Source organism: Pinus tabuliformis, chromosome 7 (genome assembly GCF_031772625.1).
Source record: "Pinus tabuliformis cultivar Carrire ecotype Pingquan chromosome 7, CPIR1, whole genome shotgun sequence".
In the NCBI taxonomy this organism is placed as follows: Eukaryota; Viridiplantae; Streptophyta; class Pinopsida; order Pinales; family Pinaceae; genus Pinus; species Pinus tabuliformis.
In genome coordinates, this window is record NC_142293.1 from 1,891,084,346 (window position 1) to 1,891,112,169 (window position 27,824).

At 40.9% G+C, this 27,824-nt stretch overlaps 1 protein-coding gene across 1 annotated transcript in view; it reads left to right on the forward strand.

Annotated features, from left to right (window-relative positions):
* LOC149256023 (origin of replication complex subunit 3-like) overlaps positions 1 to 27,824 on the forward strand; it is a 399,611-nt gene that overhangs the window by 91,951 nt on the left and 279,836 nt on the right. The window contains exon 10 of the mRNA XM_089460641.1: positions 19,402 to 19,622. Within this exon, the coding sequence (XP_089316767.1) occupies positions 19,402 to 19,622 (221 nt within the window). The remainder of the gene's footprint in view (positions 1 to 19,401; positions 19,623 to 27,824) is intronic.

Here is a 27,824-nt window from a genome sequence, read left to right on the forward strand (position 1 = left end):
CTTTATCACTCCCATTCAGTGAAATGCCCTTTCCCATAAACTTACATTCAACATATAGAATTCTGGAAATGAAATTTTCAGATTAAAACACATGGGACTGTCAACACATGCTGAAAATAAATATGGACATAAATAGACCAGCAACACACATAAAATCACACACAGATTTTTGGTTAACTTAGACCCAGGCAAAACCCCTTCAATCTTCTCCAGGGAAAACCTGTTAGAGAGCTCTTCAAATTTATTTTACTTTCAAGTTCAGGAAAAATATATTTGTAGACAAAACAAAACAACGAAGTACAACTTATTTCTTTAGCCCAAAACTCTTTGAAAACCGTGCCCACTTTGCCTCGATTTCCATGTCCACTTGACGCTGAAAGTATGTACTATACAGATATTGATTGTATGGATTTCCGTACCATTGTACATATTTTTTATATTTTTTTCAAAAACTTCTCTCGAACAACATGCAGCTCACAACATTAAATGTTGTTCGTACTGTACCTTTTGCTATCTTCTATGCCTTGATTTCTGTGCCCAACTTTGCCCAGAAATCACTCCTTCAACTTGTTGCAACAAATTTCTCCTTCAAAAATTTTCTCCAGCTCTCAGCCTCCTTTTTCCAATCTGTTCATGAAGAATGAATGTAGTCTCTCTTTTCTTTTCCCCCTTTTGTTTCCCTAACTGACTTTTGGGCAACCCTAAGATCTAATGACTTAGATTCATTTAGATCAAGGGATGAGAATAAATGTGCATTTAATTCTCATTTTCTTTTTTTTATCTCATCCATTAAATAAAGTACCCACATTGTACTTTATGTCTAAAGTCACTTTTCACTTTATAATTTAACATTGACTTTACCACTTAATTATTTTGGACACTTTTTCCCAGGTAGAGACTAACGCATGGGAAACCACTTGTCCAAGGTACATTAAAAATCAACACCCTAGACTATTGAATTGTATGTTGATAATATAACGAAGTTGGGTTAAAAATTGTAAAAGGTTGTCCATATTTTGTGCATGTGTGATTTACTGTTGTTTATATTCCGCTGTGCAAAGTAGTATCGTTGAGATTCTTGGTTTGGTAGCGTAAGAGATTTTAAGATTCTATCCTAGACCCAAGGTCGTGGAAAATCAACATTCGCTGCATGTTTGGTATCAACACCAAAATCCACATGCAATTCTGAGTCTCACTTGGTCAGGCTATCAAACAACTCGTGCTCCTCCCATATGTCGTTTGGCTCCATTATTCAATAGCCATGCACCAATTGTTAAGGTGCTTAAGGAACGGTAGGAAACAAGTGTGCACTTAGATTCAAACTTCTTGGGAAACTCTTGCGCCTGAGCTCCTACCAATGTAGCTAGAATTGACTACATAACCTTTTCGCCGTTCTGCATCTCTGGATATTGTGAAGCATACTATCCCGTCTTATGATAGGTGAAACACTTGACCTTAGTCTAGTCATTCTTCTTCTGCGTTGTGAGGCTAACTCCTCACTCTTGTTGCTCAAACCTTTTCCTTTGCTCTTCATTGCTCGACTAGCAAGAGCAGGATTCTCATCATCTCTCTTGTGCTAGCCCCTTGATAGAGATTCCTCCAGAATCTACTCTTGGATGAAACCATCCGATAGTCTATCCCAATTAGGAAGTTTCTCTCATTCCACAATGCCCTTGATGAAAGGAGCCCATGGCTTGGTGAAGCCATTCAAGGATGTCCTTACCATCTTTCCATTTGTCATTGCTTCCTCGATTATGTCCTATTCGCCACCAATTTGTGTGATCTTGGTGAGATAAATATTCACTATATCTGATTTGGTCATCTTTGTGTTCTGGAGCTTTTCTCTCAACATCATCTTCCTATTGGCATTATTGCTCTGGCATAACTTCTTCACAACCTCACACATCTTCCTTGCTGTATTTTTCTTGGATAGGTGAGGAATCGTATGATCCTCCATCTCATCCAAGATAATCCTTCTAGCTTTCACATAATTTTGATTGTGGATGGCCAGATTTGCAACATTTGTAGGTGTGTTGAGTTTGGTGTTAACAAACTCGCATATGCCATTCTCCATGAGAAGTAGTGAAACCCTTGCCTTTCAGGGAAAGAAGTTATAGGCACCTTACAACTTGTCCTCAAACCTTAGGTCAGTTGATGTCATCTTCCCAAATTGAAAACTTAACTAAAAGGTTTTAGTTGGTCCTTTAGGCGCCCAAATTTGCTGTCACAACCTTGATTGGTACGGTTTCCCTCTCTCCCTATGAGGGTTGACCATTTCTTATATTGTTGACTTTGTTGGCAAAACTAGACTAGCATCTCCAATGGTTGTGCTTGTCATCTATATTGTCCATATGGCTCTTGTACAACTATTGTAACCTGTCAACCATTTCTTCATGCGTGGTTGTTCCTTTGCGGCAAATCTCCCCTTGGAGCTCGTGATGACTACTTGGTTGTTGTTTCCCAACAATGAAAACACTCCTAGTCGCTGGTTGCAACTCCACTACTGTGAGGCAACTTGACTTAGCTGGTGACGATGTAGCTCTCATCCTTGCGCGTCCTTGAAGCTCATTGTCAACTGTTGTTGTTATGTCCACCTATGTCCCCTCAGTCTTTGTTGAAATTTGGGTAGCTTGTGTTGGAATTTCTAAGTCTAACCCGTTAGAAACTCTTCATGTACTTACTGATTTATTCCTACCTACTTGTTCTGTTTATTAACAAGATATTTACCATGTAAATACTGGAAATAAATACAAGTGCATGCTCAACACATTACAGATCATCAACTGAAGGAAGCATAAACAAGCACACAAGTGACACCGTTGTTTTTGGACTAATGTCCCCGGAAAAACCCAATGCAGGAAAATCGGTTCAACTATTTGAGGGTTTGATTTATTAAGCAGTTTCAGAATACAATCTGGATGCCAAATCCAGCTCACCCAATAGAGAAAAATCTCGGCAGTAGTACCTATTTACTCGGAAGTAGACATTCCGGCTGAAACCCCGGATAAACACTTCGCAGCTCCACAACTACAATCTGCCCCATGAAACCCTAGCGTCAGCCTCTAGGGACTGCGTCAGCCTCTCTCTGGCCCAGTGTTAGCCCAGCGTCACTCTGGCTTGGCTTGCGTCAGCCTCTAGAGGCACTGCGTCAGTCCTCTGGCCCTTTGCATCACCCACGCTGGCTCTTTGAGACACCGCGCAGCTCCTTGCTGGCTCTGCGTGAGTCCTGGATGGCTCTGCGTGAACCCTTGGCTGCTTCTGCGTCCCTCTCTTGGACTACTGCGCTGATCCTCCCGGTGCTATCTCTGCCTCTCTGCTTTTGTATTCACTGCCCCTTAGCTGCAACTATGATCACTCTCTCAACTTTCTCAGCAAACCTAGCCCGAGAAAGTCGAAATCTTGATCTCTTGGTGTGTTCTGCAAGTGACCCTCAAGCCTTCTCTTATACTTTTCTCGTTGACAAATCAACAGTCGAGATTAAGTCCCTAATCAACGTCTAAGATTAGATTTGCCTTGATTCATGACTTTTGGACCATTCTGACACAGTTTTATATTAATTCACATTAATATTTTAATTTCCCTAAGTTTAGACTTAGGGACTCCATTAAAAATATTAATTATTCTATTATCTCCCAAATTGTTTAGAATCTGCCCAAACCCTTTCTGGGTATTGGAGATCTCATGAGCCTTAGCCTCTCCACCAATTTTCGTGTCTAGAGCACATTCGAAGCTACCCCAAATCAGCACTCCCTCTTAGCGAGGACTGTGCTCTAGTAATACTCCTCATTGAGCATCACTCTGATGATCTGACATTGGTCTCTGTGCTGATGCTAGGCCTACTGCCCAACATCCTTTGCACTGCTGCATCCTGTACTGCTACCCATGGCCCTGCCACTGCCACTGCTGCATCCGTGCTGCTGCCCATGGCTTTGCCACTGCCACTGCTGCATATGCACTGGAACCTCTCTCATCATGCTGCCCATATCACTACCACTGCTAACTGCTGCACTGCAACCTAGTTACTGAGAAGTAAGTAACTGATCTCCCAAATCTGACATCTCTGTCAGGCTAGAAACACTCCTGATGCTGAAGCTCTCTCTATCATTGACAAGTGCTCCCTCTCTGACCTCTGCGCTGTTGCAACAACTCTGTGCATCTCACATCGTTGCACACCTCTCTGTGCCATCCTACACTGGTGCAACACTCCTGTGCTTCTCGCACTGTTGCCTCATGCTGCCCTAGGAATCCTGCACTCTATCTCCTTCTCTCGCTCCATCCACATCTGTCTGTACTGACATCCGCCAACACTGCTACTCCTCTTCGGGGCTCTCGTAGCCAGGTATAATGCAATAGTTTGGGTACACCTCAAGGATCCTGCCCTTCATCGCTTATAGTCTGTCTGACTACAACTCGATGTCTCCCCACTTCCGTTCAAGTGGCGTGTGTGCACTCATGGCACAGTCATCGTCTGTCTCCACTTCCTTCTTTGCCCTTGCTGGTGCAACCTTGGTCTCGGAGGCCTCTCCCTTGCTCTTCTTCCTTGGACACTGGGTCGCATAATGACCCAACTCCCCACAGTGGAAGCATTTGACCTTGGAGAGGTCCTTTTTCTTCCGTTTCTCTTGCTTTCCCTCAAATGCTAAGGCGGCATCCACCTCCTCCTCCTTGATTCTAATCCCCTTGCTGCTACTTCCTGCCTTGCTCAACCTTTTGATCTCTTCTTGGCGAAGAGCAGCCCACATTTCCTCCCAATCTGGAAGGGTCGCCCTGCCCAGTATGCTCTGGACAAACACCTCCTAGTCTTCTGAGATTGCATTCAGGGCTGTTCTCACCATCAATTCTTGATCTGGCGTGGCCCCTATGGAAGTCAGCTGATCCTGAATCTCCTTCAATCGACCGAGGAAGGGGTCGATCTGTTCTCCCTTCTGCATCTGGTATGATCGCAGCTGATTTTCTAGTAACATCCTTCTCTGCACAGAAGTATGCTGGTACGATTTCTTTAAGACCTCCCACATCTCATTTGCCGTTTCCTTTTCAGCAATATGTGGTACTACATGGTCCTTGACCTCGTCAACGATGATGCTCTTGGCCCTCGCTATTGCCTCCTCGTACTTGTTGTTATCAGCTGCGTCAACTAGTATAGCTATTGTCTTTAAGGCGAAGTGCTTGACACGATTCCTATCTAAAACGAATAGGATTCTGGCCTTCTAGAATACGAAGTTTGAGGCTTTGTCCAGTCTGTCCTGGTCTCTTACCCGTTCACCGCCATCTTACTGCTTCTCTGCTTCCCTCCTGGAAGTTCTTGGTATGACTCCCTCTGAGCCTCGATTTCCCTCCTGGAAACCCTTTTGCCAATGTTGAGATGCCCCCACTCCGATCCTTAGTGCCGCTGCACCACTGATATGGATTTCTTGGCTAGAAGACCTCAGTAGCAACTCCCTCCTCCTTGGTCTTGCCCTGTTAGGTATTGTTTTGACTACAGTACCCCATCAGCTCCATTCTGCAACTTACCCATAGCCTCCTAAACCCCAACAAACTGAAGGTTAGAGCTCCTAGGCTATGTGCAATCCCGGTATCGGCAAATCAACCTCCTCAGCCAACTGCATTAGCCCTCCTGTTCTTTGCGTGAGCCTGCCTTTGTCTCCCTTAGCCTCTGCGTTTCCTTTTCCTGGCTCAATCTTGCTGACGCAAGCACTGCGTCACCCCTTCTTTGCTGCTACTCTGCTAGGAACAACTTCTTTCACTCGAGACAATTGTTTTCTGCTGCTGCTGCTCTGCTCGGCTGATGTCCTCAGTTCTCCTGTGATCTGCAACCACCCTCTGATACCATGTTGGAATTTCTAAGTCTAACCCGTTAGAAACCCTTCATGTACTTTCTGATTTATTCCTACCTACTTGTTCTATTAATTAACAAGTTATTTACCATGTAAATACTGGAAATAAATACAAGTGCATGCTCAATACATTACAGATCATCAACTGAAGGAAACACAAACAAGCACACAAGTGACACTGTTGTTTTTAGACCAATGTCCTCGGAAAAACCCAATGCAGGAAAAACGGTGCAATTATATGAGGGTTTGATTTGTTAAGTAGTTTTAGAATACAATCTGGGTGCCAAATCCGGCTCACCCAACAGAGAAAAATCTCGATAGTAGTACCTCTCTACTTGGAAGTAGATATTCCGGCTGAAACCCGGATAAACACTCTGGTAGTTCCATAGCTCCAATTTGCCCCACGAAACCCCAACGTCAGCCTCTAAGGATTGCGTCAGCCTCTCTCTGGCCTAGCGTTAGCCCAACGTTACTCTAGCTTGGCCTGCGCTAGCCTCTAGAGGCATTGCGTCAGTCCTCTGGCCCTTTGCGTCACCCACGCTGGCCCTCTGAGGCACTGCGTGAGCCTTGGTTAGCTCTACGTGAACCCTTGGCTGCTTTTGCGTCCCTCTCTCCGGCTACTGCGCTGATCCTCCCAGTGCTATCTCTGCATCTCTGCTTCTGTATTCGCTACCCCTCAACTGCAACTCTGATCACTCTCTCAACTTTCTCAGCAAACCCAGCCCCAGAAAGTTGAAATCTTGATCTCTTGGTGTGTTCTCCAAGTGACCCTCAAGCATCCTTATACTTTTCTCGTTGTCAAATCAACGACTGAGATTAAGTCTCTATTCAACAACTAAGATTAGATCTGGCTTGATCAATGACTTTTGGACCATTCTGACACAGTGTTATATTAATTCACATTAATATTTTAATTTCCCTAAGTTTAGACTTAGGGACTCCTTTAAAAATATCAATTATTTTAATATCTCCCAAACTGTTTAGAATTTGCACAAATCTTTTCTGGGTATTGGAGATCTCATGTGCCTTGGCCTCTCCACCAATTTTCGTGGCTAGAGTAGATCAGATCCGATGCTAACCCAAATCAACAGCTTGGAAAGTATTTCTGAGAGGAGAAAACCCACAAAAAGAGAGCTTGTGGGCAAAGTAATAAAGGTTTGAGGTTTTGACACAAAGGAATGCGCCTGAAACCCAAGAAAATTGTTGAAACTCTGATGTTCTATGCTGTAACAATCACTTATTACAATTTTTATTTTTTTATGTTACAATATTAGATAAACAATTGTAGATAGAACATAAATCAAATGCATAATAGAAGACAACCAAAAACAAAATGAGACGCAAAGAATTTAGGTCCAATGACCAGGGCAGAACCCACAAGGGGAAAACCCAACCAGATTCTTCTTCTATTAGAAATCAATTGTTTAGCAGAGACACAAAGTACAATGAAAGATCGAGAGAATGAGTAAGTTCACCCAAATCTGGACAAGTTGTAGCATGAAGATAATTGGTAGCAGCAGTAGATACACACACTGATTCAAACTTCCCTTCAACTGAATCAACACTGAAACACTGAAGCACTAAATCAACCTTGTCTCACCAAGTTCTTCTCTTACTCTCCAAGTCTCTCTCTTAGAATCCTTCTCAATTCTCTCCAACTCTCTTGCAAGTTCAAATTCTTTTTTCACAATGCAAAAGCAGTGAGAGAAGAAAGAATGAGGCACATATATATAGGAAGAGCAACGAATCCATGCCATAAAGGAGTAACTCGTATGCCAAGAGGAGAGTAACATATGCTCATCTAGGAAATGTAACTCGTGCCATTAAGAAGGTATGCATGCCTTTGTAACTTATGACATTAAGGAGAGTGTAACATATGCATGAAAGAGCATGCATGAGGAATCTTTCATGACATGCTTTAATGAGAGCGTAAGAGAGTGTAAGAGGAATCTTTTATGATGAGCTTTTATTGAGTGTAAGAGAATGTAAGAGCATTAATGAGAGTGTAAGAGGAATATGCCATGCTAGTAATGAGAGTGTAAGAGAACATTATTGAGAGCCATGATTGAGTGACTTGAATTTCTTTTTAATAATAATAATAATAATAATAATGATTAAGTCAAAATTGAACTATTAGGATTAATTGATGATTTGAAAGGATTTTCCATTTGTTGACCACTACGTGTCAACAACCCATAGCAGTAGACCCCTTTTTTCCGCAAAAGGGATAGCACTTGATTGATGTGTCTATGCCATCATCAGCCTAATCATCATGTTATAATGTAAACCCATTCTGCATGTATATGATGTAAATAATTTCAATAGAACTCTGTCATGAATATAACAACCTATGTAAACTTATCTTTTTAGTGACGATTTCAATTCTGGGAGGTTTTTTGTCTTACTAATCCATTCTCGGATGGTCGGCAGAGTTTTTCCCTCTAGTCTTACCCCAAAACTGGAATGGATTTTGTTGCTAGGATCTTAGGTGAGTCCTAGTGTTTTAGATCGAGTCAATGTAAAAATGATTTGAGAATATTCCTAACTATTTGGTTAGGTTATTTTATTACAAATTGCTTGGTCTGCTGGATTATATTTGTGTCTCAAAAATAGATAGTTTGTGAGCGTCTATTACAAATAGGTTCCCCCTTTATGATGTAAAAAGATATGAAAATCATGATGTAAAGTGTCTTGAGGGTTGGAAAAATAATTTATGCCCTCATATGTTAATTAATTAAATTTTTTGGCTAAAAATTAATTAAAATCCTAAACCAAAAATCAATTAATTCTAGGTCCTAGGTAAATTTAAATTCTCCAAAGACAAAATTCATCAGTCCTAAAAAAATAAATTTTAAAAATTCGCAGGTCGAAGATAAATTAATTATTTTGATAAATTTTAAACTTTTGATCCCCGGGGGTTAAGTCAAAGTCAAAATTTTGGGGAAATTAACACAAAAATTCTATTTTTGAGTTAATTAAAATGCATTTAATTAAAATTTTGAATTTATCCAAATATTTAAATATTTCGACGGAGGTGATTAAATCTTCATCAATGGTCGAGATTGTTTTGACGAGGATCACTCGAACTAGCCAGCGGAGGATTTATCTTTAAATAGAAAGTCATTTGTCAGTTGATGCATCTCTAAGTCATGTGCTTAACAAGAAGCTTTGTTGTAATTTTTTTGTTTTTTATTGGTTTTTTGTTTTTGTTTTGGATAACAAAGAAAGACTTTGGGGTTAAATTCTGCGGGTGTTACTCTTCATGGGCATATTGTAAGATGTGTTGTTTTTAGGCATACTTCTTTTAAAGTTATTGATAATAGCTCATGAAGAGTGATTTGAGTACAGGTATCTTGCTTAGTCTTTGGGGTTTAAGTAATAATTTAAAATTTGAACGTAATAGCAGGTATCTCTATTTGTCTAAATTTTTTTATTATTTTCTTGTTCTATTTTGATGGCCGAATTGAATTTTGCAGGGAAATCTTGATTTTTAGATCCTAGGGTGTTAGGGGAAGTTTTCAGTTGGACCAGCCAACTCTCGAACCGTGTTTTCTGAAGAGCCTAGCTAAATTAGCTCCGGGCTTATCATAAGATTTTATTGGTGATACATGAAGGGTTTTGGGTTAGCACCTCCTTTAAAATTTAAAAAGTTAATTTTTTGTGTGGAAAATTAATAGATCTGGCTCTTAGATTATCAGATCTGGGAGCAGAGTTTGACTCATACTCGTCAAATCTAATAGATCTACCATTTTTGTGCATAGATCTATGATTTTTTTTGGTTTTCTGACTTGGGTTTCTGGGGTTTTATTTATTTTTGTATATTTGGGTTCTAGGTTTTTTTTTGTTTTCGTTTTTGCAGGTAAAGGGTGCAGATCTGAAGGAGAGTTTTTTATTTGAAACCAGATCTAGGCCCTGGAGGGTAAGATCTAGCCTCAATACCATTTTGTAGGGGCATTATTCTAAATTATTTTCAGTTTGAGGATCTCAGAGTTTAGATCTGGGGTTTTTCTATAAGAGTTTCGACTACAAGTTTTAAGTAGAAGAATATATCATTTTAATCAGAAATTTCTGGGAAATTTTCTTAGGTTTTTGGCTACCATTTGTCTCCTGTCTGTTGCCGTATTGAGCCTCTCTCTTCTGCTGCTGCGTTTTCTCCTTTCTGGAAAATTTTTGATTCTCTCTGCCTGCGTTTTTGGGTTTATTCCTTTCTCTGTCTGCGTATTTTTTTGCTGCTGCTCACATTTTTCAACTTTCCTTCTGCTTTTCTCCTTGCTGCTCGACATTCCTACCTGCATTTATATTCGCTGTCTGCGAAAAACGCGTCTCTTATTCCCTGCCAAATCGCAACACTCAAACCTCGTCTATCTTTTTTTTTACGCCACCGTCACCTTAGCTATCATCATTACTGCTCAGACTGTTAGGGTCCAACCCTAACCCCCTTATTTATGTATTAGGATCGAGTCACAATTATAGTTAAGTAAAGAGTCAATAAAGCCCATATTAGTAATTGTAAGTGGTTAACCCACATTTAATGAAGGGACCACAGTTAGTTGCAAATGGGCCATGGTATTAGATAGATGGTATTAATAAGAACCATGGTATTGCATGTATGAATCCTATATAAAGGATAGAGACTCCCCTCGAGGAGCATCGTGTCTTATTTTGTAATTGAGCTCAGCTCTATTGGAGGTTGCCCCCTCGAAGAGGCAAGTGAACATTGCTTTCTGAATAATAAAATACTTGCTGTTATTTCTCATTGTTCTATGTTCTGGGTATATTTCTTCGCATATTTGGTATTCTGGTATCGTCTTGTAGGTTAAGAGCATAACAAGTGGTATCAGAGTGCTTTCTAGGGCCGGTGGAATCTCCAATTTTTAGCAATTTTTTTTTTTAGCTAGAGACGTGTTCCGGCATCTTTAAACCACGGGATCTGTCGTTGAACGCATAAACCTGCAGATTTGGGGAGGCATGCACGTAGGAAATACAATATGTGGTCACGCTTGTTGGACTCTCTTGTAACCCTTGTGGGTATCCCTTCGAGTAGTAGCACATCAGACAGAACCACGCACAGACTGTCTTTCAAGTACCCTTTGGGTATATTGGAAGCCCCCTAGCTCCCTTGAAACCTCGCCATAGATAAACTATCAGCCGTCTTGCTGCTACAGTACACCGAGAACAGCACTCGGGGAGATTACTCGCTGCATACGATAGAGTAGTCGGGTTGTATTGCTAAGGGTATGGTTGATACTCCTTGCTTAGTGCCCTGAAAAATTGGGCCGAGTACTACTGTCAGACCCTTATGTATATTGCGATCTGTAGCACCTGACACTCCTGGAGACCATAGTTCCCTTCTCTATCTCTAGATCACACATAATCTTTGCCAGATCAGATCTCGCAGGTGGGGTTTTCTTGCAGCAGCAGCAATCAGTTCCGCCGTTCAGATCTATCAGATCAACCATTCAGATCCATCAGATCCGCAGCAACAATCAGTTCCGTTGTTCAGATCTATCAGATCAACCATTCAGATCTATCAGATCCGCAGTAGCAATCAGTTCCGCCGTTCAGATCTATCCGATCAACCATTCAGATCCATCAGATCCGCCATCCAGATCTCGCAGTTGGGGCTCTGTAGCCGTTGCAACAATCAGATCCGCCATTTAGATTTGACTAATTGTGTGGGTTCCTATACCTGGGTGTGATTTTCGCAAGACTTTGGGCAGCATTGACATTTTTGGGATTCGGCTACTGCAATATTCCTAAGCAAGGACTAAACTCCGTTCGGAGTAAAAAAAAAGTTCTGAGACCTCCCGGGATGCTTATTGGAGACTTCTCCCCTAAGAATCAGGTTGACGAGTTGAGCAAGGTGGTACCATTCAATTGTTAGTGCCAAAAATTTCTAGCAGTCCCAAATTTCAAGTACATCGGATCGATGCATGGTACAAACTAGAGCTCAAGCTATGGCCAATGAGAGGATTGACAACCTTGAATCACAATTGAAAAATGTAATGTTGTAGCTGAAGAACTTAAATGAAACACTCTCAAAGGGCAAGGTGGAGGAACGCGCAAAGACATATATTGGCAATGAAAACATTGAGGGCAAGTCTAGCCAGTCTCTTCACCTCTTTGGCACCCACCAACAATCCCATCCGCGACGACCCAAGTTGGACATGTATAAATTTGATGGCTCTCACCCGGCCGCATGGATAGCACAAATGGAGCAATATTTCACACTGAATTACATCATGGATGATGCGACTTAGCTTAGTGTGGGTAGCATGTACTTGGATAATGAAAGATGGCAATGGTGGCAATGGTGGCAATGGCATCAACGTTGCTATGGAAGGCCCTTGACTTGGTAGACATTCAAAAAAGCTCTTACAGATTGCTTTGACCATGAATCTAATTTTTTGGGTTGTCTCACTAAGATCCGACAGACAGGAACAATGAACAAATATATTACAGCCTTTGAAGCCTTAGCTTTCCACACTGGAGGTCTACACGATGAGTTCTACGTGGAATGTTTTGTCAGTGGTCTCAAAGAAGCCATATAAGCCCACGTCCGACTGCACCACCCTATCTCATGGCTGCATGCTTGCAGGATAGCTCGTGAAGTAGAACATGCGTTAGCGGCCCAGTCCAATCGCCCAAATTTCATCGCCAAGGGTCGCCCCACACAGGCTCAAAGCACTACCCAAACACTCAAGGTTCAAAAGGTGTCACTAGCAGAAATGGCGGAAAGAAGAAAGCAAGGATTGTGTTACTACTGTGATGAGAAATACTCCCCTGGGCATAAATGCAAGGAGCCCAAATTCTTTCAAATTGATGCTACTGATCACAGTTCATCAGAGGAAGCCCCACCACTTGAGGAACCAGAGGAGGAAGAAGAGGACAACCAGCAGGACAATGTACCTAAAGAACTAGTTATCTTGCTGCATGCTTTGGCAGGGATTTCTTCTCCCCAAACTCTTAAAATCAGAGGTTTTATTAAGCATCGCCTAGTAGTAGTCTTGATTGATAGTGGCAATACACATAATTTTATCCATCAAAGAGTTGCGGAAGCAGTGCATTGTTTTGTCTGGGCAGTTTCTAACTTCCAGGTCCAAATTGCTGATGGGGGGACAATGAAATGTGAAGGTCGCTGTGAAAATGTCAAACTTCAAATGAGGGATTATTAGTTAAAGACCCACATGTTTGCCATACACATGGGAGGGTGCGACATTGTCCTAGGTGCTGAATGGCTTCGCACACTTGGCCCAATCACAATGGATTTCCAGGAGTTATATATGAGTTTTAAGCAGAACAACCACACACATACCCTCCGCGGACTCCAGGCGGGAGCTCTCTCTATCATCAGCTCACATCGGATGGAAAAATTGTTAAAAAAGGGCCACCATGGAGTTATAGCCAAATTTAATGCCATCCAGGCCTTCAAACCCAATTCTCTTCATATTCATCTTGAGATGCAACAGATCTTAAACAACTATCTACCAGTCTTTGACAAGCCTCATGAGCTTCCACCCTCGAGAGGGGAACATGATCATAGCATTACTTTGGTCCCAGGGGCCCAACCACCAAATGTGTGCCCATATAGATATCCGTTCGCCCAAAAGAATGAAATTGAAAAAATAATCAAGGAACTCTTGGAAGTAGGCGTCATTCGTCCCAACATTAGTCCTTATTCATCGCTGGTGGTCATGGTGCTCAAGAAAGATGGGGAATGGCGTATGTGTCCAGAATTTAGGGCCCTCAATAAGTTGATGGTCAAAGGTAAATTTCCCATCCCGGTTGTTGATGATTTGCTGGATGAACTAAATGGGGCTCAAATTTCAATTCTTTACTAAGCTCGACCTTCGCTCGAGCTATCACCAAATTCGCATGAAAGAAGTAGACATTCCAAAGACTGCTTTCCGAACTCATGAAGGCCATTATGAGTTCCTGGTCATGCCATTTGGTCTTTGTAATGCCCCATCCACTTTTCAGAGCCTTATGAACCACCTACTCAAACCATATCTTAGAAAATTTGTCCTTGTTTTCTTTGATGATATCCTCATCTACAGCCGCACCTGGGCCACACATCTTCAGCATGCAGATCTGCTCTTGCAACTGCTCCGCAAGCATAAATTATTTGTTAAGATGTCTAAGTGCTCTTTTGGCATGGAAGAAGTTGAGTATTTGGGCCACATTGTGGGGTGTGAAGGTGTCAGGGTGGACCCCAAAAAGATTTAGGCAATGCAGGATTGGCCTCAACCAAAGACCTTGAAGAGCTTGAGAGGATTTTTGGGTGTACCCTGCTCGCAATTTCCCTTCTCATTCCAGAATGGATTGAAGAGGCTCACAAGGAATGGTTTTCTCATCCCTGGCTCTCCCAACTCATTAATCAAAATCAGGCGGATCCAAATTCCACAGCGGGCTACTCGTGGCAGGATGAGATTCTTTGCTACAAGGACAGAGTCGTAATATCACCAACATCCACCCTCAAAAGCCGCATTTTCGTGGAGTTGCACTCATCTCCCACTGCAGGACATTCAGGGTTTCAGAAGACGTATGCTCGCACTCGAAGATCATTATTTTGGACAGGCATGAAAAAGGAAATTCTTACTTTTGTCACTGAATGCGACGTTTGTCAGCGCCAAAAAGGAGAAACAGTCAAATCCCCAGGCACATTATAGCCATTGCCCATCCCGACCTCAATTTGGATGGAGGTTTCTATGGATTTCATTACGGGTCTTGCAAAGTCAGGAAACAAGTCAGTCATCATGGTGGTTGTGGACAGACTTTCTAAGTATGCTCATTTTTGCGCCCTACCCCACCCTTTTACACCAACTTTGGTCGCTCAATCTTTCATGGATCAGATCTTCAAACTGCATGGCATGCCCACTTCCATTGTGTTTGATCGTGACCCGATCTTCACCAGTAACTTTTGGCAGGAACTCTTTCGGCTACAAGGTACCCAACTACAACTCAGTACTTCCTATCATCCACAAACTGATGGTCAAACTGAAGCAGTCAACAAATGTCTGGAGACCTACCTTAGGTGTTTCACTTTAGAAAAGCAACATCTCTGGGTACAGTGGTTACCTTTAGCCAAATGGTGGTATAACACCAACTATCATGCCACCACCAAAATGACTCCATATGAAGCAGTTTATAACTTTATAGTCAACTCCCTCCTTCCCCTACTTCTTATATCAAGGGATGCTCGAAGGTACAAGCAGTGGATCAACTCCTACAAAACCGCACAACCATGCTGGCCCACCTTAGAGAGAATCTTCATCAAGCCCAAAACCGCATGAAGCAACAGGCAGATCAACATCGCTCAGAACGCCAATTTCAAGAAGGGGATCAGGTATTTTTGAGGCTACAACCATATAAGCAAACATCACTCAAAGACAAGGGTTGTCAGAAATTATCTCCAAAATTCTACGGACCGTATCAAGTACTTCAGCACATTGGAGAAGTCGCCTACAAGCTAGCTTTGCCACCCACTGCAAAAATCCATCTAGTCTTCCATGTCTCATGCCTCAAGAAAGTGATTGGGAACCATTGCAGAATTCAAACCAGTCTACCTGAAGTGGATGAAGAAGGGTCAATCTGGCTCCAACCTGAACAGGTTCTTGACACACGAGAACGACACCTGCGTGGCCGCACAATCAAGGAAGTCCTCGTCAAGTGGAAAGACACCTCTCCGGAAGATGCAACCTGAGAACCAACCATTATCCTTCAGCAGTTTCCGCAGCTTCAGCCTTGAGGACAAGGTTATTCTTATGGGGGAGGGCATGTTAGAGTCCAACCCTAACCCACTTATTTATGTAATAGGATCGAGTCATAGTTATAGTTAAGTAAAGAGTCAATAAAGCCCATATTAATAATTGTAAGTGGTTAACCCGCATTTAATGAAGGGACCACAGTTAGTTGCAAATGGGCCATGGTATTAATAAGAACCATGGTATTGCCCCATGGTATTGCATGTATGAATCCTATATAAAGGATAGAGACTCCCCACGAGGAGCATCATGTCTTATTTTGTAATTGAGCTCAGCTCTATTGGAGGTTGCCCCCTCAAAGAGGCAAGTGAACATTGCTTTCTGAATAATAAAATACTTGCTGTTATTTCTCATTGTTCTATGTTCTGGGTATATTTCTTCGCATATTTGGTATTCTGGTATCGTCTTGCAGGTTAAGAGCATAACACAAACTCACATTTATTTCTCCTTCGTCTGCTCTCTTCTCCTCTTCCGCCCTCGAGCTAGCTCTTGTTGCCACCGAGATCCCTTATCCCTAATTTCCTCGAGCTCCCTAACCCGCAGCTCTTTACTCACTTGTCCATCGACTTTCTTTCCTTGCGTCCTCACTGCTTGCATTCTCTTTTCTCTTCTTCGCTGCCTTCTTCTCCTATTCGTACTCCCTCTGCTCCTTCTCAGCTCCATCGACCTACAATAAACCCTCGTCTCCTTACCCTTGCTGTTGCTTTCTTCGCTGCCAAACTTGCAAGCAAGCTCTAAAGGCGATTTCTCTTTGTTTTGGTTTTGCTTTGATCTTTTTTTTTAAGGTTTAGGTTTTACTTTTTTATTTTTATTTTTATTTATGCTAGGTTAGTTTAGTTAGTTCCTTTTGATTTCATTTGATTTTTTACTTTGGTTAACTTATTCATTTTTTATTTTAAATTTGATTTTTATTGTTTGTGTTTGTTTAGTTTAGGATTTGCGTTAGATTTATTTTATTTTGTCTTTTGACTTTTAGATTGGTTTATTTTGATTTTGTTTCGATTTTTTTTTATATTTTATTTTTTCATTTTTATTTTGTATGATTTTGTGTTTTTCATTTTCGTTTATCTATTTATAGTTTTTTTTAGTTTTTATTTATTTATATTTTTTCATTCGAAAAATATTTAAAAAAAAAATAAATTTTGGTGACTTTGATTGCGAATGAAATAAATCAAAAGAAATTTAAGCTTCCGCATATAGAAAATTAATTTTTTATGTGGCCTACAGCCCATAAAAATTTAAATTTAATTAAGTACTTTTGATTTTTACTTTCGGTCACATAAAAATTTTTCATTTGCCACATTAAACTTTGCTTCATAAAACTTAGCACATCGAAGAATTTTTCCTAAGGAATAATTAAACTGTTAATCTAAAGTTCCTTCTTGGTATCTTTTTTGTGTTAAGGGTAAAAAATCTAAAAGAAACTTTGTGGTATCAAACATTTTAATTCCTCTATAGTCAAACACTTAATTTCTAATCATATCTAAAGATTGACTATAGGAGAAAGATAAATTTTCTCTAGATCTGGGTCATTAAAGAAAAATCATTTGAATTCTAGGATTGTGAATTGCTTAGCATTTGAATTTCATGGTTCTTCATGGTATTTAGATCTTTCAGAATTTAATTGCTATACTAATTTGCATGTTAAGATCGTTGTTTCTTCTGAATAGCTTGATTGTGTTTCTTCAAGTAGGTTCGTGGTTAATTGAACATCTAAGGCACTGATCTTCATTTCTATCTTGTGGTTGTGTCTTATTCATCTCAGTTAATCATAACTTGTCTCATTTTCATTAAGCTTTTCAGCCTTAAGTCTCCTAGAGCCTATGTTCCATAGGTTTCCTTCATTCATTTACCCCTAGGGACTACCCCCCTTGACTTGTCTAGGAGAGAGTCTAAACGGAGTGAGTAAGGATTAGAGTGATAACCCTTACTTTGAGTGTTGTCGCGGTGCTTGGATACTTTGTGTGACAACACCATCAACAATACTTGATTACCAATTGATGCAAGGTGATTTACAATTTTTAACAAGTCATACTTGAAACTTTCTATTTTTAGACTTTTTAATATAAAAAATTCTATTTTTTAGACTCTTTATTTTTGCAAATTTATCCTTGAGCTACCAAATTTTCAACACTCCCATTCAACTAGGGATGAATTTCTTTCTGCAACAAAAGATCTCTACTTTCTTTGCTCATCTCTGTTCATCTCTGCTCTATATCGTCTGGAACAATGATGTCTCACTCTAATAAAGAAGAATCATCATAGGGGAGCTCCAACTACCATGCTATGTCCACAGAAAATAGGGGAGATTAATCTACCACCCTAAATATGTCCGATTGGCAATAGGCAAGATATCACTTACCATGAGAGGAAAGGATCACACTCTATACTATTGTCCGCTGATCTTCCCACCTTGATCCTCAAGAATCAAGTGGTAGAACACTTGCATCCACAGACCTTGGGGGGATAACCCACTTGACAAGGATCTCACACAACCAAGTCTCATCTCTGCTTCGGGGGGTAACCCACTTGTCAAGGATCTCGCACAACCAAGTCACATCTTTGCTTGGGGGGATAACCCACTTGTCAAGGATCTCACACAACCAAGTCACATCTCTGCTTGGGGGGATAACCCACTTGACAAGGATCTCACATAACCAAGTCTCATCTTTGCTTGGGGGGATCCACTTGCCAACACATGACAATGATCTCACACGACCAAGTCTCATCTCTGCTTGGGGGGATAATCCACTTGTCAAGGATCTCACACAACTAAGTCACATCTCTGCTTGGGGGTATAATCCACTTGACAAAGATCTCACACAACCAAGTCTCATCTCTGTTTGGGCGGTTCCACTTGTCAACACATGACAAGGATCTCGCACAACCAAGTCTCATCTCTGCGTGGGGGGATCCGCTTGTCAACACATGACAATGATCTCACACAACCAAGGATCATCATCCTCGATAATAGGTATCTAAAAATATAATTATTTTGAAAAGTGCAAGAACCCTAAGGCTTGCTTGCTCAACAAGTCAACTTTGAGCAAATTTTGACCTTTGAATTTCACCAAATCTGGACCAGAGGCACCTCTGTATAGAGTGTACTGAAATATTTGATGAGATTCTGGGAAAATGATTTTGAGGGAATCAAAATTTCTCAGAAAGTGAATTTTGAAAATCTGATCCTCACTTTTTTTGTAGTCTTCAACCATCCATAACTGCTCTAGGTGCTGCAAGAAATATGCAAGCATGGAGAACTTGAATGCAACCTGTCATGCTGTTTATCTGTGAGAATGTGTTTTTCTCTCTGAAAATGCCTGCTCTGAAGGTCACCTACAAGGAACCTGTCCAATCTTTAACTCCAAGTAACAAAACCCTGGGATCCTGTGCTAAACTGGACTTTAGCACTTATGAACTGTTGATGTGGAACGCTGAACTAATGATAAGTTCATTCTGTTAAAGATGCATCCATGAACCATTGCTGCCAAGGATACATTAATTTATCCAATGTTTTTTCATAACCTGGATTGTTCAAATAAATATCGGGTGAAAGGATCTTCCAACACTTACAGGAGGGAGTAGTAAAAAGTATATACATTGTTATTGCAGTATTTCAATAACAAAGTTAAACTTGACTTTAAATATGTCGATTCCTATTTGAAGATATGTGTTTGGTGTATATTCATCGTTTCAGTGAATTTCAACATGATGTGTTTGTGCCCTTAGAGATGAGCTCGTTTGAAATGTGTAGATTGTTGCACGATGCATTTTATGATTGATATTCTTTCCTCTCTCTCCAGTGCCTACATGAAGCTGGGAAATATGCAAGAATTCGTCTCGCAGACCTTTTTTGTGAGGCACTTTGCCCATTATCTCCATTGAAATCAAAAACTCCATGCCAAGAGATGCATAATGGAAGAGCTTGTGGAAGTGACATGTCAGGGAATGTTGATCTTCACAGCAGCAGCTATTCAGACTTGACAAATGGGAAGTTCATTGGTCATGCTGTCAAAAAACTAAGGCAGGTTCTTACATTGCAGATAACTTCACCACATTCTGTTTTGATTATCGCTCTCTTAAATTCGAATTCCAGTGCTTGCTGACTTGTGTGTAAGAAATATACTTTCAAGAACTGATTAAACTGATGAATTTAGACCATGAATAATTTTTGAACCTTCTAATATGTCAGTGTCCAACATCCCTGCTTTTAGGAATTGTGCTCTTAAATTCAATTTCTTAGTGCACGTTAAGGATAATAGAATAAACACAAAGATGGATTATGCTTGTGCTTTGTAGGTTGTCAGTCTTCACCATTGAGATGCTATATACCTATCAATGCTGTGCTATTAGGATGTGGTAAAATATAACATGTCAATGAAGTAATCTCTTGCCACTCTATGGAAAATTGTATTCAAGGATCCATACTAGGAAAAGATGAAAGTGATGTAGAAAACATTAACAGAAATATATTGGTCTATTCTTGGTTAAGATAATAGTCAGAAGATGCATTTATTTGCACTATGGAGGATTAACACATATATGACGTGCAGCATATAGATTCTATGGTCACCAAAGGAATTATTTGTATACAGGGATAAAAATAGGCAATTACTTAACTTCTGTAGTATTTAGAAATTTGTGAGTAGAAGGGAGGTCTGCACTATTTAGATAAAACATAAATTAGATTAGTGAAGTCTAATACTTTGAGGTCAAATGACTTTGTCTTGTAAAAATGGGCTTACTTAACCTAGCAAACAATTCAGATATTGCTTCCTTGTTTAAACAACTATTTAGGTTAATGTAAGCTACATCACACTTTTGCCAATGTATGGGGTTAACTGATTATTTGTTTTGACATTAGGATAACTAAAGGATTTTGTGATGGTCTTTGGTTAGTACTCGAAGCCGGGAATGTAGATGATTTTTTAACAGGTAGATAAGAATTAGAGTCATATTGGGAAATCTTAATCCATCTATTCATATTTTGACATGAGTAGAAAGGAAGCTAGTTTTCCCAAAGATTTGACTCGGATATTTTTCCAGTGATTCAGATGTTCATTTTAGATTTAGGAAATAATATATTCAAGATAGTGATGAACATAGTAGAAAGAGAGGTCTCTCAAAACTGTTTGTAATTGGATTAACCAAGACATGGATTTGGACTTATAGAAAGACACACTAAGGACAAATAAAAGTCAAGTCTATTAAATTTTGTAATTGATGTGACTTAGACTAGTGAGCACTCTTTGTTTTCCAAGGGAAGGCCCACATGGAAAACCCCAGGCACTCCCTTGCATTTTGTGAATGGTAAAGTGTAAACCTGTTGACTTTGATTATGGTGCCTGAGCTAGTAGGGCCATTGATTGATGCATGCAATAGAGGCGGCTTAGTCTAGTGAATATGGGTGAGCGTAATATATTGTTGAGAATTGTAGCTCGTATAGGAACTGGTGACCTCAAATTTTATAATATAGACCTATAAACTAACCCGCCATTGGGTGAAAGAGAAAAAATAATAATGGCCTCCAATAGCTTAGGATTGGAAGCTTATGATTGGTTTTTATGGTGGAACAAAAAATGTAATGCTTGTTCTTTTCATTGGCAAAGTTTCACAGTTGCCCTGTTAAAAAGGTTCCATGACGAAGAAGACAATATCTGCTCCCATAGATCTGCTTTATTTATATGTATATTTTGGGAAAATATTCAATCTTACGTTTATCTAATTGTCTCTTGTATTTTCGTGAGTTTTAACAATGTTGTACCATCATAGCATGAATCTGCATTTTATGCTACCATGATTTCGTCATCTAGCTTTTGTACTTCTACTCGCCTTCCGTCCACAATTTTATAGTAGCATAAGGACATTTCTACACATTTGTCCTTGTGTCCAATTTTTTCCACACTTACAACAATTGTTTTTCTTCTTTTTCCCTCTGTCCAATTCATTGCTAGATGTGGAGTCTTTTTTTGCTTTGTAAGTATATAGTTTCTTATTGTTGCATCTGTGTCCTAGCAACCATTTGTCTCCACAGTACCTATATTTGTTTATTTCCTTCTTATCTGAATTCTATTGCCGGTTTTCATCTTCTGCAATGAATGATGGCTTGTTGAGCTTGTTCTTTTGTTCAATTAATTTTGCTGCATGTTTAGCATCCTCAACTGTTTTAGGGTTCCATAGCTTTATTTCACAAGGGATGTAATCCTTCAAACCACAAATGTACAATTTTAGCAATTTTTCATCTATGAATCCATTTTGGCTTGTGGCCAAAAATTACCATTCGCACATGTAGTCATTCATGTTCCCCTTCATAGAATCCATAGATCTGCTCCATATCTGCTCACATTTGATGTTGATGATGCTCTGTGATATTTTTGACTGAAACCTCCTCAATAGTGGGTTGGGTTTTTGTCCAACTCACAAGGAAACCGAATGGTTTTCGTCCCGGGGCTCTTTAATCCTAAAACCCAAGTTCCAAAATCTCTCCAAAAGAAAATACTACCAATCCAAGAAATCACGAATGACTTGCTCCCCCTCCTTTTAAAGATTGTATAGATCTCTCTCCAACCTTCTAGAAGCACCTTTATTTTATTATTTGATTCCCACTGTAGAAACTTTTAAGTGATTGTAACATCATAAAACATCAGAATTTCAACACAACTCAGCCTCTGAGAATGACTCGCTAGCCCCTCTATAAATTCTTATAGCCTCCAACAACTAAATCGACCCTCACTCCAGCTAAATCAAACTCTGCCTCTGAAGCTGCTCGCATAGTCCTTACGCAGACTCATTGAGGAAACTCGACCCTCCTGTAGCTGACTCTCTGGAACTTGAAAAATTTCCTGACTCACTGTCTCTACCCCTCACTATTTTTGGGTCCCCTCTCTGGCTTGAACTTCTTTCTGCTGAATCACTGTGCTGAGAAACTCTATCACTGCCAAGGAACTCGACGTCAAGTGTTTCTTCTTCAACCCTATCGACCTCCTCTTATAATCTCTAGTTGGATCACCAACGAACATGATTAAATCCTTATTGATGGTTGAGATCATCTCTAAGTCGATCCATGTGAGTTTCAAGAGAATTGTCACCTTTCTCAATTAATTCCCATTGATTAATCGATTTCCCTAAGTTAGACTTAGGCATTTTTTAATTATTGATCAATTAATTTAATTGCACTGTCTCTAGGTGGAATTTCCTGAAACAATTTTTGGGTTCTGGAGATTTCATGTGTTTTAGCCTCTCCACAAAGTTTGAGACTAGAACACCATCCAATGCTACAAAAACTAACAGAAATAACATCATGTTGTGGACAATGTTGATTTGTAGGTTGGATGTAAGCGTTGAGAAATCCATGGCATAACAATCAGGTGATTTCTCTTCTTTATATAAATGCTTGTGAATGCTTTTTAATTCTTAGATTAGGATCTTCTTTTACGTAGATTATTATAGTGTTCTTCTTCATCAAACAATTACCAATGCATAAACCATAAAGAGACAAGAGACACAGAATATAGGCGATCAACTAGGGCCAAAACCTCTCCCACTTGAGAGGAAAACCCAAACAAATTCTTCTTCTTATAGAAACTTCAATTGATGAATACCAAGACCAAGACCCTTGACCTATTTGCCTCTCCAAGACCAAGACACAAAGCTTTCTTGATGAGATCCTTCTTGCTTGAGTCAACAATAGTCAAACTTCTGCTTCTCCCTCTTTCTCGGCTACCCTTCAGAATTCATCTTCCTTTTCTTTGCTTTAGACCTGCAACCTTTTTGGCCCTAATACAGAAACACTAGCTCATGTAGTTTGACCAACTTTGACCCTTGTTTTCCCTTGGTCTAGAGGGAGACTTCTTCTTCTTGAACTTGGCTTGAGTATTACCTTGAATTTCTCCTTGATTTGACCTCCAAATATGACTATGATACTTCGGCTCTTTCTGCAACTTGGACAACAAGGATTCTTTGCACGTGTGGAGGATTTCAGCCCTAAAACAAACCCAAATATCTTTGCTCTTTCCTTCCTTCTCTTCGCTGGCTATAAGACTATCTTCCTTGACCTTTATGCACTTCTTGCGGCAGATCTCTTCTTGACTGAAATTCTTGTTTTTGAAATGAGGATGAGTTGCCTATTTATAGTGGTTACCCATGAAAATAAACTGACATGACATGTATGTGAGCTGACATGTCCTTTTGATGTAGATCCTTTATTACATCTTGAAGCCGACTTGAAGGATATGCTTTAGCTTGGTCGTAGAGGGCCTTTTTATCTTTTTAATGACTCATACAAATATGTAACATGCCCAAGAAGGGTCTTTCATACATGACATTTGTTGAAGTTTCTAAGTCTACCAGCTAGAAACCCTCCTTGCACTTTATCTGATTTATTCCTACCTACTTGTTCCGTCACTTAACTAGTTATTTACAATGTAAATACTGAAAATAAACACTAGTGCATGCTCAACATATTACAGATCAACATCTGAAGGAAACATAAACAATCACACCAAATGACACCGTTATTTTTGGATCAATGTCCTCGGAAAAACCCAATGTGGGAAAATCGGTGTAGCTATCTGAGGGTTTTCTTATTAAGCAATATCAGAGTACAATTTGGGTGCCAAATTCGGCTTACCCAACAGAGAATTTCCTTGGCAGTAATACCTCTCAGTTTGAGACAAATGTCCTGGCTGAAACCTCGAATAAACCTTCCAACAGCTCCTCAACACCAATCTGCTCTAGAAACCCCAACGTCTGCCTTTCTGGACTGCGTCAGCCTCTCTCTGCCTAACGCTGGCCCCGCATCACCCTGAATGGGTCTGCGCCAGCCTTAGGAGGCCCTGCGTCAGCCTTCTTGCCCTCTGGGTCAGCAACGCTGGCCTCTTTGAAGCACTGCGCAGCTCCTGACTGCCTCTGCGTGGCCCTGCATGAACCCTGGTTGCTACTACGTCACTCTCTCTAGCTCCTACGCTGCTCTCCCGACACTATCTCTGCCTCTCTGTCTCTTTGTACTCAATGCCCCTCAGCTGCAACTCCGATCACTGATTCTATCTCTCTTAGCAAACCTCGCTCTAGAGAATACAATGATTGATCACTCTAGTGTATTCTTCAAGTGATCCTCAAGCATCCTCTTATACTTTTCTCCTTGACATATCAACGGCTGAGATTAAGCCCCTAATCAACGGCTAGGATTAGATATGGCTTGATCCATGACTTTTGGACCATTCTAACACAGTTTTATATTAATACACATTAATATTTTATTTTCCCTAAGTTTAGACGTAGGGACTCCATTAAAAATATTAATTATTTTAATATCTCCCAAACTGTTTAGAATTTGCCCAAACCCTTTCTAGGTATTGGAGATCTCATGTGCTTTAGCCTCCCCACCAAATTTCGTGGCTAGATACCCCAAATCAACACTCCCTCTTAGCGAGGACTGTGCTCTAGCAATACTCCTCACTGAGTATTACTCTGATCATCCGGCATCGGTCCTGTGCTGATGCTAGGCCTGCTGCCCACCATCCTCTGCCCTGCTGTATCTTGTACTGTTGCCCATGGCTTTGACACTGCCACTGCTGCATCTGTACGACAACTCCTTCTCCATCTGTGCTGGTGCTGGTCCTTTCTCCCAACACTACATCTGCACTGCAACTCCTCTCATCATGCTGCCCACTGCTGCACTGCAACTCAGTTATTGAGAAGTAAGTAACTAATCTCTCAACTTTGACCTCAATGTTGGGCTAGAGACCCTCCTGATGTTGAAGCTCCCTTTGTTGCTGACAAGTGCTCCCTCTCTGACCTCTGCGCTGCTACAACAACTCCCAACGTTTCGCACCGTTGCACACCTCTCTGTGGGATCCTGCACTAGTGCAACACTCCTGTGCCTCTTGCACTACTGCAGCGTGCTAGCCTCGCGTTGTCTCGGGCTCTTGCACTGTAGCTCTCTTTGCAGCTCCATCCGCATCCATCTCTACCCACCACAGCTAGTCCTGCTACTCCTCTTCGGGGCTCTCGTAGCAAGGTCTAATCCAAGATGCTGGGTACCTCGAGGATCTTGCCCCTCATCGCCTGTAGTCCGCCTGACTATAGCTCGATGTCTCCCCACTTCCACTCAAGTGGTGCGTGTGCACTCATGGCACAGTCATCATTTGTCAACACTTCCTTCTCTGCCCTTGCTGGTGCTGCGTTAGTTTCGGAAGACTATCCCTTATTCTTCTTCCTTGGACACTGGGTCACATAATGAACCAGACTCCTTTGCTGCTACTTCCCGTCTTGGACAGCTGTCTAATCTCTTCTTGGCGAAGAGCCACCCACAATTTTTCCCAATCTGGAAGATTCACCCTGCCCAGAATGCTTTGGACGAATGTCTCCCACTCATCAGAGACTGTGTTTAGAGCGGTCCTCACCATAAACTCCTGATTTGACGTGGCCCCTATGGAAGTAAGTTGGTCCCGAATCTCCTTCCATCTACCGAGGAAGTGATCTATCTGCTCCCCCTTCTGCATCTGGTATGACCGCAAATGATTCTCAAGTAACATTTTCTTTTGCACAAAAGTGTGCTGATACAACTTCTTCAAGGCGTCCCACATTTCCTTTGCTGTCTTCTTCTTGGCAATATGTTGGACCACATGATCCTTGACCCCATCAAGGATGGTGCATTTCGCTTTGGCCATTGCCTCCTCGTACTTTTCATTGTCCGCCGGGTCAAGTGGGATAACCATTGTTCTGAAGGCGAAGGCCTTGATGCGTTGTCTATTTTGAATGGACATGATCTTGGCCTTCCAGACCACAAAGTTGGATGCCTCGTCTAGCATGTCTTGATCCCTCAGTCCATTGATGTGCCATCTCTCTTCTCTTTCTGTCGACTCCTCTGAGTCTCTCTACTTCCCTCTGGAAGTTCTCTTTTCGACTCCCACTGAGTCTCTCTACTTCCCGCCTGGACGTTCTCTGCTAGACTCCCTCTGAGTCTTGATTTCCCTCCTCGAAATCCTTTTGCCAACCGTCAAGTCGCACCTCTCCTGATCTCCTATGCACCTACAACACTGATTTGGATTTCTTGGCTTGAAATCCTTCTAGGTATCGACTCCCTCTACCTTGGTTTTGCCCTATTAAGTACTGTTATATCTTGGCAGCAACAACACCCCACCAACTTCACTCCCCGCAAATTGCCCACACCTTCCTATGCTCCAGCAACTGAAGGATTGAGCCTCTAGGCTCTGCGCAATCTTGGCACTGGCTGAATGGCCCCACTAACAAACTGCGTCAACCCTCTTGGTCTCTGTGTGGCTCTACGTGAGCCTCTTCTGCCCTCCTCAGCCTCTATGCTGGCCTCTCTCTGGCCCAAACTTGATGATGCAATCCCTCTGCGTTAACTCTTCTCTGCTGCTTTTTGCAAGAAGCAACTTCTGTCACTCGGGACAACTGTTTCTGCTGCAAATGTTTTGCTTCAGTTGGTGCCTTAATCTCTCTTGTGATTTGCAATCATGCTTTGATACCATGTTGAAATTTCTAAGTCTAACTCATTAGAAATTTTATTTGTATTCTTCTGGTTTATTTCTCCTACTTGTTAATTACGAACAAGTTATTTAATCACATAAATACTGAAATAAACAAAATACAGTCTCAACCATCTACAGATCAACAACTGAAAGAAAACAAACACACAAGTGACACCATTATTTTTGGGCAACTCGTCCCCGGAAAAACCCAACTTGGGAAAACTGGTGCAGCAATTCAGAGGGTTATTTTATTATGCAGTTTTTCCTTAAGTACAACTAGGTGCCAAACCGGCTCACCTGACAGAGAAAATAATCTGATAGTAATACCTCTCTATTTAGAAGCAGATATTTAGAAAATCTGCCCCATGAAACCCTCTCTATTCGATTTTCTTAGGAAACTGTTGATTTTTGGTAGATTGGATGTGCTTTATCCTTGAAATTTGGTGGAGAGTCTAAGGCATATGAGATCTCCAAGACCCAAAAATCGTTTGGAGAAATTCCACCCCAATGAGGAGTTATTAAAATACAAATATTAATGGGTATTAATAAAGATAAGGGTGAGAAGCTTCTAACAGACGTGGATCAAGTCTGTTTTAATCTTAGCCGTTGATTAGAGACTTAATCTCGGTCGTTGATTCATCAACAGGAAAAGTATAAGAGAAGACTTGAGGATCATTTGGAGACACACCGACAGATACTTAGTATCTCAAGGAAAATCGATTCTCAAGAGG